At 63.1% G+C, this 14,690-nt stretch overlaps 1 protein-coding gene across 1 annotated transcript; it reads left to right on the top strand.

The window, feature by feature from the left end:
* The first annotated feature begins 64 nt into the window (after positions 1–64).
* Positions 65–14,227, top strand: LOC125123893 (collagen alpha-1(I) chain-like). The gene is made up of 6 exons (XM_047774062.1): positions 65–1,964; positions 7,905–8,382; positions 8,450–8,609; positions 9,955–9,994; positions 12,126–12,367; positions 14,158–14,227. The coding sequence occupies exons 1-6, from the start codon at positions 957–959 to the stop codon at positions 14,225–14,227; spliced, it is 1,998 nt and encodes a 665-aa protein (XP_047630018.1). The 5' UTR covers positions 65–956.
* The last annotated feature ends 463 nt before the right edge of the window (positions 14,228–14,690 follow it).

Genomic DNA, 14,690 nt, shown 5'->3' with positions numbered 1-14,690 from the left:
CTCTATTTTTACTGTCTGGTATTTAAACCGAAACCCATGTTTCTAAGCAATATGAGGCCACCCTCGGTTGCAAGCTGGGGTGCCAGGCCTGGGGTCCCCTCCCCACCCCCTCCCCCAGGAAACACTGCTGACCGTTGCAAAGAGGCTGCTGAGCTTTTTCTGCACTTTTTACATAAGAAAAGGGGAAAAAGGATAAAAAAAACTTTGCCACAAACTGAGCCGCAGAGCCGCCCTGCCCGCCCCCACCTCTTCCTGTTCTCTGCTTTCCCAGGCTCGGCACCAAAGCCATAGGTGGGAGGAGGTGCCCGCCCCCCAGTGGGGTGTGGCCGAGGAGGCACTGCCAGCCCCCTGCCTGCTGGAGGCGCCAGGTCTTGGTGCCACAGAGAGCACTCCCACTGCCCATCCCCCGGGCCTGTGGCCTGGCAGGCGTTGAGGGACCAGGGTGTTCAGAGGGTTGGGGCCAGGTGAAGAGTGTCAGGTGACTGGGGGCCCCCACTCCTGCCAGAGCCTGGGTCCAGGGTCCAGGGCTCAGAGGAGGCTGTCCCCCTCTCCTCAGCTTTGTGGGTGCCCCTTAGCGCCAGCTGCCAAGAGGAGGACCTTGGCCCCAGGGGAGGCCGGAGGGACCCGCTGGGCAAGCCAGTGCTGGCTTCGCTGGTCTGGGGGCAGGTGCATTTAGGGTCTTGTTCTGGGCTCTTGCCCCCCAGGCTCCCAGCCAGTGCAGGAATGTCCCTGAGGGCAGGCTGCCTTGCAGAGGGAGGGGCCGTTGGCACTCCCAGACCCTTAGGCTTGGGGGTGGGGGTGGGGGTGGGGGCCTTAGTTGGGAGGGCCTCCTGCAGGCAGGGGAAGATCCCTGTGGGAGCAGGTGCAGGAGGCGTCCTGTCCCCTGTCCGCCCCAGCCCCCACAGGGTTCCCAGGGAGTCCGCCCCTGCGGAGTCTCCAGCTGTCTTCCAGGTGACATGCCCGGTCGGTCCGGGTGGGGCAGCCTGGGGGTGCGGGCAGGAGAAAATGCCCCACCGCCCCCACCCTCTAGGGTCAAGGGGACCCGAGGCTTCTGGAGGCAGGAGTGGGTGTCCCCTGACCTCCGTCTAGGGGCAGGGGCTGGTCACTCACCTTGGGAAGAGGCCAGGGGCTTGGCGGGAGGGGGGAAGGCCGGCCAGGGCAGGACAGTCCCCAGCCGGTGGGGGAGGGGGGTCTGCCCCCAGCTGCCCTCGGCTGTTTCTTCTGTTTGTTGTTTTGGCTCCCAGCCCTGTGTCCCTGTCCCCCCTCCTTTGAGCAGAAATCCTGTCCCTGTCCCCTCTGTCCCCACCCCGTTCCCCGAGAAAATAAGCTATCATTGTTGTATTTGCAATCTATGGATGAGAGGTTTAAGTATTTATTATTATTGGTTAATGATTCTGATGGTCGAATATGTAATCCGCCTCCCGTCCATCTGTCTGTCGCGGCGGGTTTCTGAGGTGACCCTGGGTGCGCAAGATGCACTGCCCCCCCTCACGCCCCCCCCGGGGGGCCACTGGCTGGGCCCCAGCTCTCTGGGGGCAGGTGCCGCGGCCGCCCCTGCCCCCGTCCTTCCCCAGGGCTGCAGCCGTCCTGGGGCTTCTGTCCTGGGGCGCGTGGAGGCTCTTGCTCTGCGTCCTGGCCCAGCTGCCCTCCTGTGCTGGGGGGACGGCCAGGCACTGGGCCAGAGCCCTCCCTGGTCACCTCCGCACACCGTCCAAGGCGCCAGCCAGTCCCCTCCCAGTCTCTCAGCCCTCCCGCCCCTCCGGCCCATGGGCCCTGGCATGGGGGGGGGTCCCCCAGAATGGACCCAGCCCCCTCCTATTATTTGCTGGAAAGTCCAGCGGAGGAGAGGTGGCTGGTCCCCCCGCAGGGCTCCCGGTCTCTCTGGACCGGGCAGCCCACCCACCTGCCCGCCCCCCTCAGAGCCCCACCCCCAGCGCCACCCCGCCCCCCGCCCCCCCCATCCCGTCCCCTTCTTTTGTATTTGGAAACAACGTGTTGTAATAAACCTGAGATGGATGTTTTCTCCAGGCCTCTGGCTGCCTCTTTCTTCAGGTTGGTGTTGGGGGGTGACGGGGTGGGGGGGTGTCTTCCCAGGGCCAGGACGCTGGGCTCTGGGGCCTGGAACTCCACCCACTGCCCGCCACCCAGAACCCAGCGGGCAGGTCGGCCAGGGCGGGAGGGTGTAGAACAGCCTTCGTTGTGAGGCTGCTGCCAGCTTAGAGCCACGTGCGACAGAAACTCAGCTTTGCCCCTCAACTCCCCCCACGCCCCTCCAGAATAACCACTGGGGATGGTTCCACGCCGCCCCGCAGACCTCCGTGTGTGTGTGTGTGTGGGGAGGGTGCACACCGGGGCACACACGTGCGCACACCACACGAGAGCACCTCCTGTTGGACAGAGATGGGAGTCTAAGCCAAGAGTGTCTGCAACTGGTTTTTAACTATTGTTTCCACCACCTATTGAAGGTACAAGGCCCCGAGGGGCACAGGCCGGGAAGCACCCATGTGTCTGCCCAGCTGGCACCCAGCCACCCGGCTCCTCTCCCTGGAGGCAGCACCTCCTGCAGGCCGGCTCCTTCCCTGCCAGGCTGTGGGAGGCGGGAGTGCGGCGGCGGCGGGGTTAAGGGGGTTGGTGTGCGTGTCTACAGCTGCAGCTCTGAGCGTCGGCGCAGAGCAGCAGCTTTTGTTTTATTTGTATTTATTTTTGGCCACCGTATGTAGCACCTTGATGTGCGATCTCAGTTCCCAGACCAGGGACTGAACCCAGGCCACAGCAGTGAAAGCGCCAAATCCTAACCACTAGACCACCAGGGAGCTCACTCATGAAACTGGAGGCCCCGTCGTGGTCAGAGGTTTATAAACCCAACTCAGATCCATGAGGATGCAGGTTCGAACCCTGGCCTCACTCAGTGGGTTAAGGATCCAGTGTTGCCGTGAGCTGTGGTGTAGGTCACAGACACGGCTTGGATCTGGTGTTGCTGTGGCTGCAGTGTAGGCCAGTGGCAACAGCTCCGATTGAACCCCTCACCTGGGAACCTCCGTATGCCGCGGATGCAGCCCTAAAAAGAAAAAAGACAAAAAAAAATGGAACAGATTTCGACCACTCTTCTCTTCACTCCCCAGCTGGTCAGCTGTGACGACCACGGCGGCTCTGCGACGGGCCAGGCGCCACGCTCCCGGCTTCCTGGGACCCTCTCGTCTCCCACGGTCTCCCCACCAGGGCGGTGCCCTCAGCCCACGGCCCTCTGGCCGAGGCAGTGCGGGTCCCCCACAGGGGGCCGACCCTTCTCAGAGGTCTGGCCGGCTCATCCAAAGGACCCTCCCCCTTTGCACGCAGGCAGGTGGCCCACCAGTGACACCAGCCAGACGTGCGTCTGCGCAAATGTGTGACCACACCCGTGTGTGTGTGTGAGAGCACACACGTGCATGTGTGATCCTTATGTGCTACAGGAATCGAGACAGAAAGGGCTAGTCCCGCTCCTCTTGGGGGGCTGTGGGGAAGCAGGGGGTCCTTAAATCCTGCTGAAAATCCTAGCGGAAAGCTGGGAGCAGCAGCAGTGGCTCTGCGAGGCTATTTGTAGCCCAGGAACATCTATTTATAACTCCAGCAGCCCCTTGGAGTCAGTAAACCAGAGGAGGACTGGAAAGGCTGATGGTTGTTCGACTAGCACAGAGCCGGGCGTGCCCCCGCCCCTGACGCAGCAGGAGATGGGCTGACCAGTGCAGGGCCGAGGGCCTCAGGACCCTGGGGCCAGTGGAAGACTCTGAGTGGCCAGTGGCATTGGCGTCCAGGAGGCCATTCACCGAGTCCCCCAGCTTCCCAGAGGTCTGCCCAGGGCCGAGCAGGGAAGGTCGTGTGAAGCTAGATCTGGACCCTGACGGGCTGGCCTCCACCTGCCTCCACCACCAGCCTGGCCCCTGGAAGCTGGGCACTCCTGGCTTCTGCCTGTCTCCCCAGCCCCAGGCCAGGAGCTTCAGGCTCTAGGTGGGTGTGGGATGGGCGGATGGATGGGTGGCGTGGGTTGCTTGCGGCTGACCTCAGCCTATTGGCAGTTTTCTGCTGGGAAGGCCCGCGGTCCTCGCCCGGCCTCTACTGCTGGTGGAGGCCCACAGAGCCTTGCCCACCACCCAGCTCAGCCATAGCCCTCGGGGAACGTGGGCAAACCCTACGTACTCTCCTCACAGGGCCTGAAGGTGCACGGAAGCGCAGGCCTGGGGCACCCCGCTTGCTGAGGTCGGGGGCAGGGGGCCTAGGGTTCCTCGGGTTGAGTGCTTTTTGCTGAATTAAGACCGAAGAGTGGGAATCAAGGTTCAAGAAGGGAAAGGTGAGGTAACACGAAAGGTCAGGGGTCCAGGCCAGCCGGGGCTTTTCTGAATGGGGACCCTCGGAGGTGGGGGGGGGGGGGGGCAGCCAGCTCTTTAGTTGTGTGGCTGGCAGTGTGTTTGTGCCGGATGGTGTCTTTGCAACGGACGCCTCGAGAATCAACAGCTTAGCGTCCGTCACCAGCCTTCCAATCAAAAGGGCTGATTACCAGGCACTTACGCTGCAGGGGTGGACGGATGGGTGGGCAAGTAGGTGAAGGGGTGAGAAGACGGCACGGGAGGGTGAGAGGGCAGACGGATGGGTGGGTGACGGGTGAACAGGGGTCTATGGATGGGCGGATGCGAAGGTGTATGGGTGGGTATCTAGTTGAGTGTGTAGATTGAATTTTTTTTTTTCTTTCTCTTTTTAAGGGCTGCACCTGCAGCATATGGAGTTCCCAGCCTAGGGGTCCAATTGCAGCTGCAGCTGCTGGCCTGCACCACAGCCACAGCCACGCCAGATCCCAGCCGTGTCTGCAACCTACACCACAGCTCACGGTAACGCCGGATCCTTCACCCACCGAGCGAGGTCAGGAATCGAACCCACAGCCTCATGGATCCCTTTGGGTTCCTTATCACTGAGCACACAGGACCCCTAGATGGGTGGACGGATGGGTAAACGGGAGGGTGCTAGCAGAGGGATGGACGGTAATTGGGAGATAGCAGGGAGGGAGGGAGGGAAGCCGGGCCAGTGGTAACCTTCCGTCCCACACCTAGTGCCCGCCACGAGTCAGCCTAGTAAACCGCGTCTTACCCCCACCCCCCACAGGCATCCAGTCTCAGCTCAGAGAAGATGCTCGGGAACGTTCAATGAATTACCCACAACCACCAGTCTCGGGGCTGGACTCCACCGCAGAGACCCAGGCCCACAGCGGGTCCCCCAGGGAGTCAGGGCTGGGGAGTGACTCAGTCCCCTGCGCTGCCAGATCCACCCCGCCAGGCAGAGCAGCCCCTGGATGAACCCCGGAGGGGCCAGGCTCAGCGGCGTCTCAGGCCCCTCCCAGCTCGGACCTTGCTCCTGGGACAGGATCTGTCAAGAGGCTTCGGAGGCTCAGACCTGCAGGGCTTTGGAGCAGGGAAGCGTGAAGACGGCCGTTCTCACCAAGGCCGTGGCTGGTGGTCCGGCCTCGGCAGGCCAGGCTGGGTGTGGAGATCCCGGGGGCGTGTAGAGAGGGCAGAGGTGGGAGGGAGCCCCGCTGGGGCCATGTGGCAGCTGACCTCCTCTGGCCAAGGTGCCGGCCGATGAGAAAGGAGGCGCGGCTCTGTGTGGCGCCGGATGGCTGGTTGTGGGAGGGTGTCTTCCATTCTGCAGGAAGTGGCCTGTCCCGAGCAGGGGAGAGGCCCTCTGCCTCACCCAGGGGAAGCCACGGAGCCCCTGGGTGTCTGAAGACAGCAAGTGGGCAGCTGGTGTCCCATCTTCCCACACACAGACTGGCTGCCCCCCCACATACACACACAGACAGACACACAGACAGGCGAGGGCGGGGCTGAACCCCAGCCCAGTCAGCGGGCTCACCAGACCAAAGCCCCCAGAGACACCCCACTCTTTTTGGCAGGGGGTGGGTGTCCAGACTAGGAAGGCGCTCCCAGGGCTTAGGGGTCTCCAGATCAGGTGTCTTTAAGAAGGAGTGGTCCCGTCGTGGCACAGCGGAAATGAATCCAACCAGGAACCGTGAGGTTGCGGGTTCGATTCCTAGGCTCGCTTGGGGGGTTAAGGATCCGGCATTGCCGTGAGCTGTGGTGTAGGTCGCAGACGTGGTTTGGGTCTGGCGTTGCCGGCAGCTGCAGCTCTGTTTAGACCCCTAGCCTGGGAACTTCCATATGGTGAGCAGGTGCGGCCCTAAAAAGACAAAAAAAAAAAAAGAGTGGTGACACGATGATAGCTTTACGGAGAAGGGCTAGGGGGCAAGGAGGGAGGGGCTGCCCTGAGGACTTGGACCAAAGTTATTCTCTCTCTCTTTTTTTGGCCTTGCCAAGTGACACCAGAGCAGCGAAGGCCTGCCCTCAGGACAGTCCAGCGGGGCATTTCTGGGAACGGAGGGCAAGCTGCCCGGCCCTCTCCCGGCCTTGGATGAGGCGAGGCGGCCCCATCCCGCCCCCTGCTCCTGCGCTCCTAGGGCTCGCAGGCGTCCCAGTCCAGCCAGGGCGCTCCTCCCCGCACACACCTGGGGCCTCTGCCCAGACCCAACAGGGCAGGGGACTGGCCCAGCATGGGCTGGTGGCACCATTGGCATAGGGCCTCCGAAGCCAGACTCAGCCTGATGCAATGGGCTGTGGGTCATAGCTATAAATAACCAAGGAGAGCTTGAAATAGCAGGGGGGGGGGGGCAGAGTCCTGGAGTCCGCCCAGAGGAGCAGGGCCTGAGCGCCTGACGCCAGCAGAGGAAACAAAGCCCCATCCTAGAGCGCCCCACCCTCACCCCGCCCTCCAAAGGGTTTTCACACCCGGAAACGTTTGGGGAAGCAGGAAGAAGTCCAGCCAGACCGGTGCCAGAGTGGGGGGGACACAGGTTGGCTACCTCTGTGGCTCCCAGGTGACTTGAGGGCAGGGTGCCCCCGCCTCCTGATGCCTCCCAGGAGAGGCAGAAATGAGATTTCCTCTCTGCCTCTTTCCCAGTCAGGCCCTGGCGCTGAGACCCCCTCCAGCCCCCTCCCCGCCCCCCCAGGTGCACAGGCCCCAGACCTAGGGAGTCCAGGCCTGGCCTAAGGAGGCTCCACCCTGCACTACGTTGCTGCATCATCTCCCAGGACCCCCAGCTCAGCCGATTGCCCACCCTCCTCTGGACACACTGTAGCTAGTGGGGTCCCACTGCTCTGGCCGCTGGACATCTGGGCCAAGACTGGGCAACCACAGGCCTGCAGGACTGAGATCTCACGTGGGGCCCAGAGGTGGGGAGAGAACCCCAGGGCTCCCTCTCTGAGCTCCTCCTCCCGTGATTTCAGATCTGGCCCCCACGGGGACCTTACCCTTTCTGAGGTTCCCCCGCCCAGGGCCGCCCCTCTCTGCTCCTGGCCTCTGCTGGTGGTCAGATGTGGGAGGGGAGCTGGTAGGCTGGTGGCTGGGCAGAGGGTGGATAAAGAACCAGGAGATGGCGCGGGAGCAGCTGATAAGGCCCTTTCCCGAACCGCACACTGCAGGAGGGGCCGGATTTGCGGCCGTCGGAAGGGGCCCTCCCCTCTCCTCGCGGGTTGCGGGCTGCCCTTGCCCCTCCCCGAGGCCAAGGGCCCAGCAGAGAAAGGCTGAGGCTGCCACGCCGGGAGGGGCAGTGGGCGCGGTCCCACGGGCAGAGGTGGGGCCGTCGCCCTGGCGGGCGGCGTCAGCCCCCGTGGAGGGGCGCCCGGAGGGTCTGGGCGGGGGCAGGAGCCGCCGGCCTCTGGGCCCTCCGGAAGCACTCCCATCCCTCCGGCCCCTGGGGTCCCTCTCCTGGGAGTCCGGACCCCGCCCTTCGGGCGCGCACAGCCGGGCCGGCCTCAGGCTCCGAGGGCTGGGAGGCTGGGCGCGGTGGGGGCGCCGGCCGCCCTCGCTGAGCTCACGCCCGGAAGGCGGCGCCCACTCCCGGCCGCAGCCTGCCGGGCCCGCCGCGGCGCCCTTCATCCTCAAAGCGCCGCAGCCCCCGGGGCTCCCGGCCCCCCGCGCGCCCTCGCAGGTCCGGGGCCGGGAGCGGAGGGCGTGGTGAGCACCTGCTCCGCGCCCAGCCCGAGGGCATCGCGTCCCGGCCCCAGTGGGCGAACACCTGCGGCGCGGGGACGCCGCGAGGGCCCCTCGGGGAGCCCCGGGCCGCGCTTCCCCAGATTAGGCCCGTGGGCCGGGGGGCGGGGGGCGGGAGGGTCGACTGCGAGCTCCTCGCCGGCCTCGGGCTCCCACCCTCCCGCCCCTGGAGCCCGGAGAGCAGCCCGGCAGCGCCACCTGCTGCCCGCGCCCCGGAGGGACAGCCGGGTCGCCGGCCGCGACCCCCAGCGTCCGCCGGTCCCAACGGCCCCGCAGGCTGGGAGGAAGCCTGGGAGTTGGAGGCTTCGGGCGGTCTCCAGCCCCGAGGGCACACTCTCTCCCACCCTCTGTCTGAGGCCTCCCCTTGGCCGGTCTGCAGCCTCCGCTGCCCATAGCCTGCACCTGCTCCGGGCCTCCGCACCCGATCGCCACACCCAAGGCATCAGGGACACAGACGCAGTCAACCGCCGCAGCTGTCTCTCCAGCCGGATTTCGCCCGTGGCCTTCAGCCCCGGAAAGACCAAGCCGCCGGGTGCCACGTACGGGCATCTCGGCACCTCCAGCTCCCCCTACCCCTCCTCGCTCCACCCCACTGCCCCCGGGTGCAGCACCTGCCGTGGTTCTCTCCACAGCCTGCACCTCTCACCCCGCCAGGGACACCAGGCCTCCAGTCTCTGGCCTCCGCCTTCGGCCCCACCCCCACGTACCTCCACTGAGCCTCGGGCAGGGCACCCTCCTGCTGCCAGCCCTTTCCTCCTCCTGAAGCTGCCCCTGCCCCAGTCTGTAGGGTACTCCACGCTCCTCCGTGGCTCCCCCAGCCTTGGGTGCCGGGCCCCAAATCCCCCCATGCCTGAGCAGACCTACCCACGGGCCCCCTCCTTCGGGGTCTGCCCCTGCCCCCACTGCCCAGCAAGGCCTGGCTGGCACTGAGTCCCCGATCTCTGCCTTCAGGTTCACGTGAACATTCTTCTGTGTGTGTCTATGTCCAAATGGCCCCTGTTTACAAGGATGCTGGTCACACTGCATAGGGGCCCACTCTCATGACCTTACCTTAGCTCATTTCATGGGCAGAGACCCTCTGTCCAGGTAAGGTCCCACGCCAGGGCACTGGGGGTCAGGACTTGACATTCCACTTGGGGGGACAGTGGGCAGCCCACAGCAGGTGTCAGCAGGGGGGCACACACACTTCCGGATGACCAGGTGAAGCCCCTCAGACCCCACAACCTGTCCTGGGAAAAAGGCTTTGTGGCTACAGAGCTGGCCTCCCGGGTTGACTGACTGGGGTCTTCACGGGCCAGGGCAGGCCCCAGGTCGATGGGGAAAAGCCGGTAGGGCCGTCCGGCCCGGGGCTCCTCGCCCATCTGCAACGCAGGATCTCCTGGGAGCATCTTCAGTGGCAGAGCCTAGGGCCCCACCCAGACCTATAGCGTCTGACGCCAAGGAGGGGCCGGGCCCAGGAGTCTGTACTCCCACAGTTTCTCCGCGGAGCCTGCTGTGTCCGCAGACTAGGAGAGCGAGCATTTGGGGACCCCAATCTAGTAGCCCCTACCTGTGGAATGGGGGGATAGGGGTGAGCCAGGGAGGGCTTGTCCTGCCCCAGCCAACCCAGGGACTCGAGCTGGGCAGAGGCTGCGGGGAGGGGAGGGGAGAGGCTGTGGGTGTTGGCATTAAGCGCTAGCATGGCGCCTGGCTGGTGGTCAGTGCCCGGAAGTAATCCCGGGTCACCTGGCCCTGACCGCCAGCCCCCAGCCCTCAGAGCCTAAGCCTAATGCCCTCTGCCGGGGGAGGGCGCTGGAGCTGGAAGCTCCCTCGGGGCAGCTCAGTCCTCCTGCCGCTGCCAGACAGAGGCCACTGTGGGGCTGCTCCTGTTTTCTCGAGACCCAGGGAGGAGGGCCCTTCTGGAGGCAGCGTGTGGTGGAAGACAGTGAGCCTGGGAACGGATGGCTCTGGAATCCTGGCCATGAGCTCGCCGAGGGGTCTTGGACGCGGCCTGGCCCTCTCCAGCCCTGTCTTCTACCTGGCGTGGCTGCCCGGAGGGCCTAAGGGGGCTGCAGGAGCACCCAGTGCGGCTCTGTGGGAGGGAGGGTGCCGAGGCCCTGGGGGGGGGGCAGACCTTGCAGCCCCCAGGGGATGGGCTTCCAGGGCATCTTCCCCCCAGCAGACCCCTGGCCTCTGGAAGACCAGCGGCTCGGACCCTCTGTGGCGGTGGGGACAGAAGAGGCTGCTGCCACCCACCCGCGGCCCCACGGGGATGGTCCTGAGCAGAGACCAGCTGAGGAGGCGAGAAGGCACCACTGCTCCAGTCTCCAAAGGGCAGGAGACGAGCATCAGGAGGCCGCCCCATGACAAGGCAGCCAGGCCCGGGGCAGGCGTTTGCTCTGGACCAGCCGCGGGAACGCAGCAGGGCTCAGCTCAAGCCGGAGTCACCGTCGAGAGCCAGCTTTTTCCGCTGAGACTGGTCCGTGCGGTCACCTTATCCGGGAGGCCTCACCCTCTGCCCCCCGGACACAGGACAGCTTCCTGGGGGGACCCGCACAGGTCCCGCCTCCAAGGAGGCCCCAGTCTGGGGCGCAGCCAAGCCCCCCTCTCCCTGCCCAGCATCCCCCCCACACACACCCTGGCACGCGGCTCCCAGTGCCCCGTAAAATCTGGGCAGAAGGCAGGTGCCTGGTGGAGAGGATAAGGTGAGGGCTGGCGTGGCCTGTGTCCTGGGGCTGCTCCAACAAAGGACCACAAGCTGAGTGGCCTAGAACAACAGAAATGTCTCATCTCACAGTTCTGGAGCCAGAAACCCCAAGTCCCTGGTGTGTGTGGGGGGCGGTTCCTTCTGAGGGCTGTGAGGGGAGGCTCTGTCCCAGGCTTTCCCCTCTCCTCGTCTCTTCACACCATCTTCCCTCTGTGCTTGAAGCCCACCCCCATTTTTGCTTTTTAGGGCCACACCTGCAGCAAATGGAGGTTCCCAGGCTAGGGATCTAATCAGAGCTACAGCTGCCGGCCTGCACCACAGCTCACGGCAATGCGGGATCTGAGCCACGTCTGTGTCCGTGGCCTACGCCACAGCTCATGGCAACGCCGGATCCTCAACCTACTGAGTGAGGCTAGGGATTGAACCCGCAACCTCGTGTATACCAGTTGGGTTCTTAACCTGCTGAGCCATGACGGGAACTCCCAAAGCAGCCCTTTGTTAAGGATGCTGGCAACACTGGATCCGGTGGGTCCACGACTCCATTGTGACCCCACCTGAGCTAACTCAATCTGCCATTTCTCTGTTTCCAAAGAGGCCAGGTTCTGAGGTGCTGGGGGGTTATGGCTTCAACATACCTCTTTTGGGGGACAGAGGGGACACAATCCCACCCATAGCATCCCGATTTCCCCCTCCCCCTTGTTGGTGTCATTCTCCTGAGTGCTTACCACTTTCTTTCTTTCTTTCTTTCTTTCTTTCTTTCTTTCTTTCTTTCTTTCTTTCTTTTTTTTTTTTTTGGTCTCTTGGTCTTTTTAGGGCCTTACCAGCAGCACATGGAAATTTCCAGGCTAGGGGTCAAATCAGAGCTACAGCCGCCGGCCTACACCACAGCCACAGCAACACGGGATCTAAGCTGTATCTGCGACCTACATTACAACTCATGGCAACGCCAGATCCTTAACCCACTGAGCGAGGCCAGGGATCGAACGCGAAATCTCATGGTTCCTAGTCGGATTCATTTCCGCTGCGCCACGACGGGAACTCCGCTCACCACTTTCTCACGCATTGTGTCATTTCATTGACTATCTGCTCCCGCTCGTCTGTTCTGTCCACTGCTGCATCGCCAGCACCTACAGAGTCCTAGCACACAGCTGGCACTCGATCCTTATCTGCCAAGCGGATGGATGAGCGGAAAGAAGGAAGGCCCCCGTGGAAGACCACAGTTCCGCCTCCTTGCCAAAGCAGCTGACCGCAAGCAGAACTGACTCTCCAGGGAAGTCACAGCGGTTGGTGCCCCTGCCAGGGACCTGAAAGGTGCAGAGGGCAGGGTTCTTGCCACGTTCCATTTCACCCACACCTGTTCTCTGGGCAGGAGACAGAGGTGTGTCGGCGAATGGCAGTGGGTGATCTCAAGTTTAAGGCCGCGGGGAGTCCAACCGCAGCTGCCTTTCCAGATGTGGTGCCCTTCGGGGCAGCTGTTCCTCAGCTGGGAGCAGGCAACCGCTCCTCCCCACACCCCAGAGACGGAGAAGACCAGGAGCAGCAGGCTGCCTTTGCCGAGGGCCGGGGGGTGCTTCCACCGTGGCTGTCCAGGCAGAATCTGATTTTCTTCGGGTACCGCCCCGTTCCATTACGCAGATGACGTCCCACTGAGAGGCCGTGGGGCCCGGGACCCGTGATGCTCTAGACACTAAAATCGCATCCATGCTTGTCAAAGGGGTAGACGCTGGGACACTTTAGGAACTTGCCACAACCAGGTGCGACTTTGGGGCCTCAGTCACCCGGGAGTGCCCAGCCCTCCCTCCGCGCGAAGGACAAGTTATTCTACCTGGAGCACCTCCCATGAGGCAGATCACCTACGTTTTGACGGGCGTACCAATTAAGTAATAGAAACTGGAAAGGCAGCGCCTTCAGATTTCTTCCATTTGGAGGGAAGTCCAGCAGGGTAAGCCACCAGCAGCACTGTCACTGCGGTGGCTCAGGTGGCTCTTGCGGCGCAGGTTCAATCCCTGGTCCCAGAATTTCCATATGCTGTAGGCATGGCAAAAAAAAAAAAAAATCTTCTATTAAAAGAAGTCCAGAGGTAAGTCGTTCAGGACTACCGTGGAGGTTCCAGAGTTTCCAGCAGGAACTGACATTCTTTCCCTCTTTCTGCTCTGCCGTCACTACTACGTCTCGTGGTCCAAGACGGCTGCAGAAACTCTAGGTATGCTTTTTCCTTTATCAGCAGGAACCAGAAGACCAGGCCGGGGGCGGGCTGGGAGCAAGGACCGAAACGATTTCCTGGAAGCCGCTGGACCACTCCCATGAACACCTTTGTTGGCCACTGTCTACACGGGGAGCTGGGGAGGAGGAGGAGGAGGAAGACGCAGGAAGAAAAGCTCTGAGCACCGGGTAGGTGACTTGCCGCCTCTGAGCAGTGCGCGCGGGATGGACTGGTCTCACCCAGAGAGCAAGAGACCCGCGGCCATGCCAGCTCTGAACGTGCCCCTGGTGGAAAAGAAGATTCAGCCGAGGCTGCACTACAAGCCGTGCTATCACTTGGCACTTACGACTCAGCGGATCCAGGGGTGCTTGGCGGAGGCTGTGGCAGCTCTAACAGACGGCGAGACAGGAGGCCCCAGGCTTTTGGAGCAAAGCCACATCCTCTTACGAAATAAATCATGATTCTTGAAGATGCGAGTGTCGGCTTGCTCCTGGGCTCCACTTCAGACCATACACAAGACCAGGGGCCATCTCCTGTCTATGTGATCCGAACTGCCCATTGTGGACTGGCTGACACGAAGCCATAAAGTGGGGTGTGCCCCGCAGTAAACCGCCACCGAGGGGAAGGTGGATGGACCTTGAGCACAGGTAAGTTGCCTGAGCTGGTGGGTCGCCCTCCCAACACGCCGAGTCACAGCTCCCTGCTTCCCCATCTCCAGCCTCAACCTGTGACCTCCTGTGACATTATTATTCCCATGACACGAACAAAGAACCCGAGTCACAGGGACAGTGAGTACGTGGAGGAGCAGGGACCTGAAGCCCAGGCCACCAAGGGGACGTGGGATCACTGATGGTGGGGCAGAGAAGGATGGTGCACCTGGGGGACAGCAGCTGGGTGCAGGCTGGGTCCCCCGGGGCTCGCATTCCTCGGGAGGATGGTTAGGGCCATTGTCCTGGGGAGAAATACAAGCCGAGGAGTGAGGAGTGGGTGGTTACAGGCAAAGGCATGGATCTCAGCCCCGGCCACCCGCCCAGTTCTAGAGGTAAGGCCCCTGGCCTGCGTCTGCGTGCCGTTCCTGTCTGAGTTAGTACATGTGAAATGACTCCCCTCTTTCTTTGTCTTTCCTCATTGTTTTATCTCAGGTGGTCCAGTGTGCAGTGTCTTCCCCCCCCCCCCGCCGTGAGCTTCCCAATCACAGGGGCGGTAAAGGGGGCAAGGAGCTCTCTCTGCCTCTGGCACTGGCCGAAGAGACTCAGGGTGGGCCTTAGGGAGGGGCAGGCCAGGGGCCCCACGATGGCAGCATGTCATCGCATTCCAAGCTCTGGATCCCGGATCCTTGTTCTCAGCCTGCGGCTCCTGCCGGCGGGATCGAGATGGCTCCTGTGCTTCCCTGCAGAGGCAGCAGAGGCTCAGCCCTTTCTTTCGGGAAGGAAGCTGCCCTGGCAGATTTCTGTTTGCCTCACTGGCCGTCACCGCCTCCGACCCTGGTTGCTGTCGGGGAGGCTGGATGACGAGGTGTCACCTGCTGGTCTCCATCACCGAGGGAGCAGGACAGCGGGGCTCTCGGGTCACGGGAGAGGCCACTGGGAAGGCTGCCGGCCTGGGAGGTTCTCCAGTTCTGCAGGCCGTGCTGGTAGCACCCCAGTACTGTCCTGCGTTCCTTTCACCTGGACCTTTCTGTGCTGGGCACGGACAGCTCAGCCTTCCCGGGCCTGGAGAGCAGGCCAGGTG

This window comes from Phacochoerus africanus, chromosome 4, assembly GCF_016906955.1.
Source record: "Phacochoerus africanus isolate WHEZ1 chromosome 4, ROS_Pafr_v1, whole genome shotgun sequence".
NCBI lineage: Eukaryota > Metazoa > Chordata > Mammalia > Artiodactyla > Suidae > Phacochoerus > Phacochoerus africanus.
This window is presented reverse-complemented; position numbering and strand designations above follow the sequence as displayed.

What these genes read in the sequence shown, in the direction of transcription:
- LOC125123893 (XM_047774062.1), top strand. Translation starts at nt 957, where the DNA reads ATGCCCGGTCGGTCCGGGTGGGGCAGCCTGGGGGTGCGGGCAGGAGAA. An exon ending in CCCCCCGCCCCCCCCATCCC is followed by an intron (nt 1,965 to 7,904) that starts GTCCCCTTCTTT and finishes CACGCCCGGAAG; the next exon opens with GCGGCGCCCACTCCCGGCCG. An exon ending in CAGAATCTGATTTTCTTCGG is followed by an intron (nt 12,368 to 14,157) that starts GTACCGCCCCGT and finishes TCCCAATCACAG; the next exon opens with GGGCGGTAAAGGGGGCAAGG.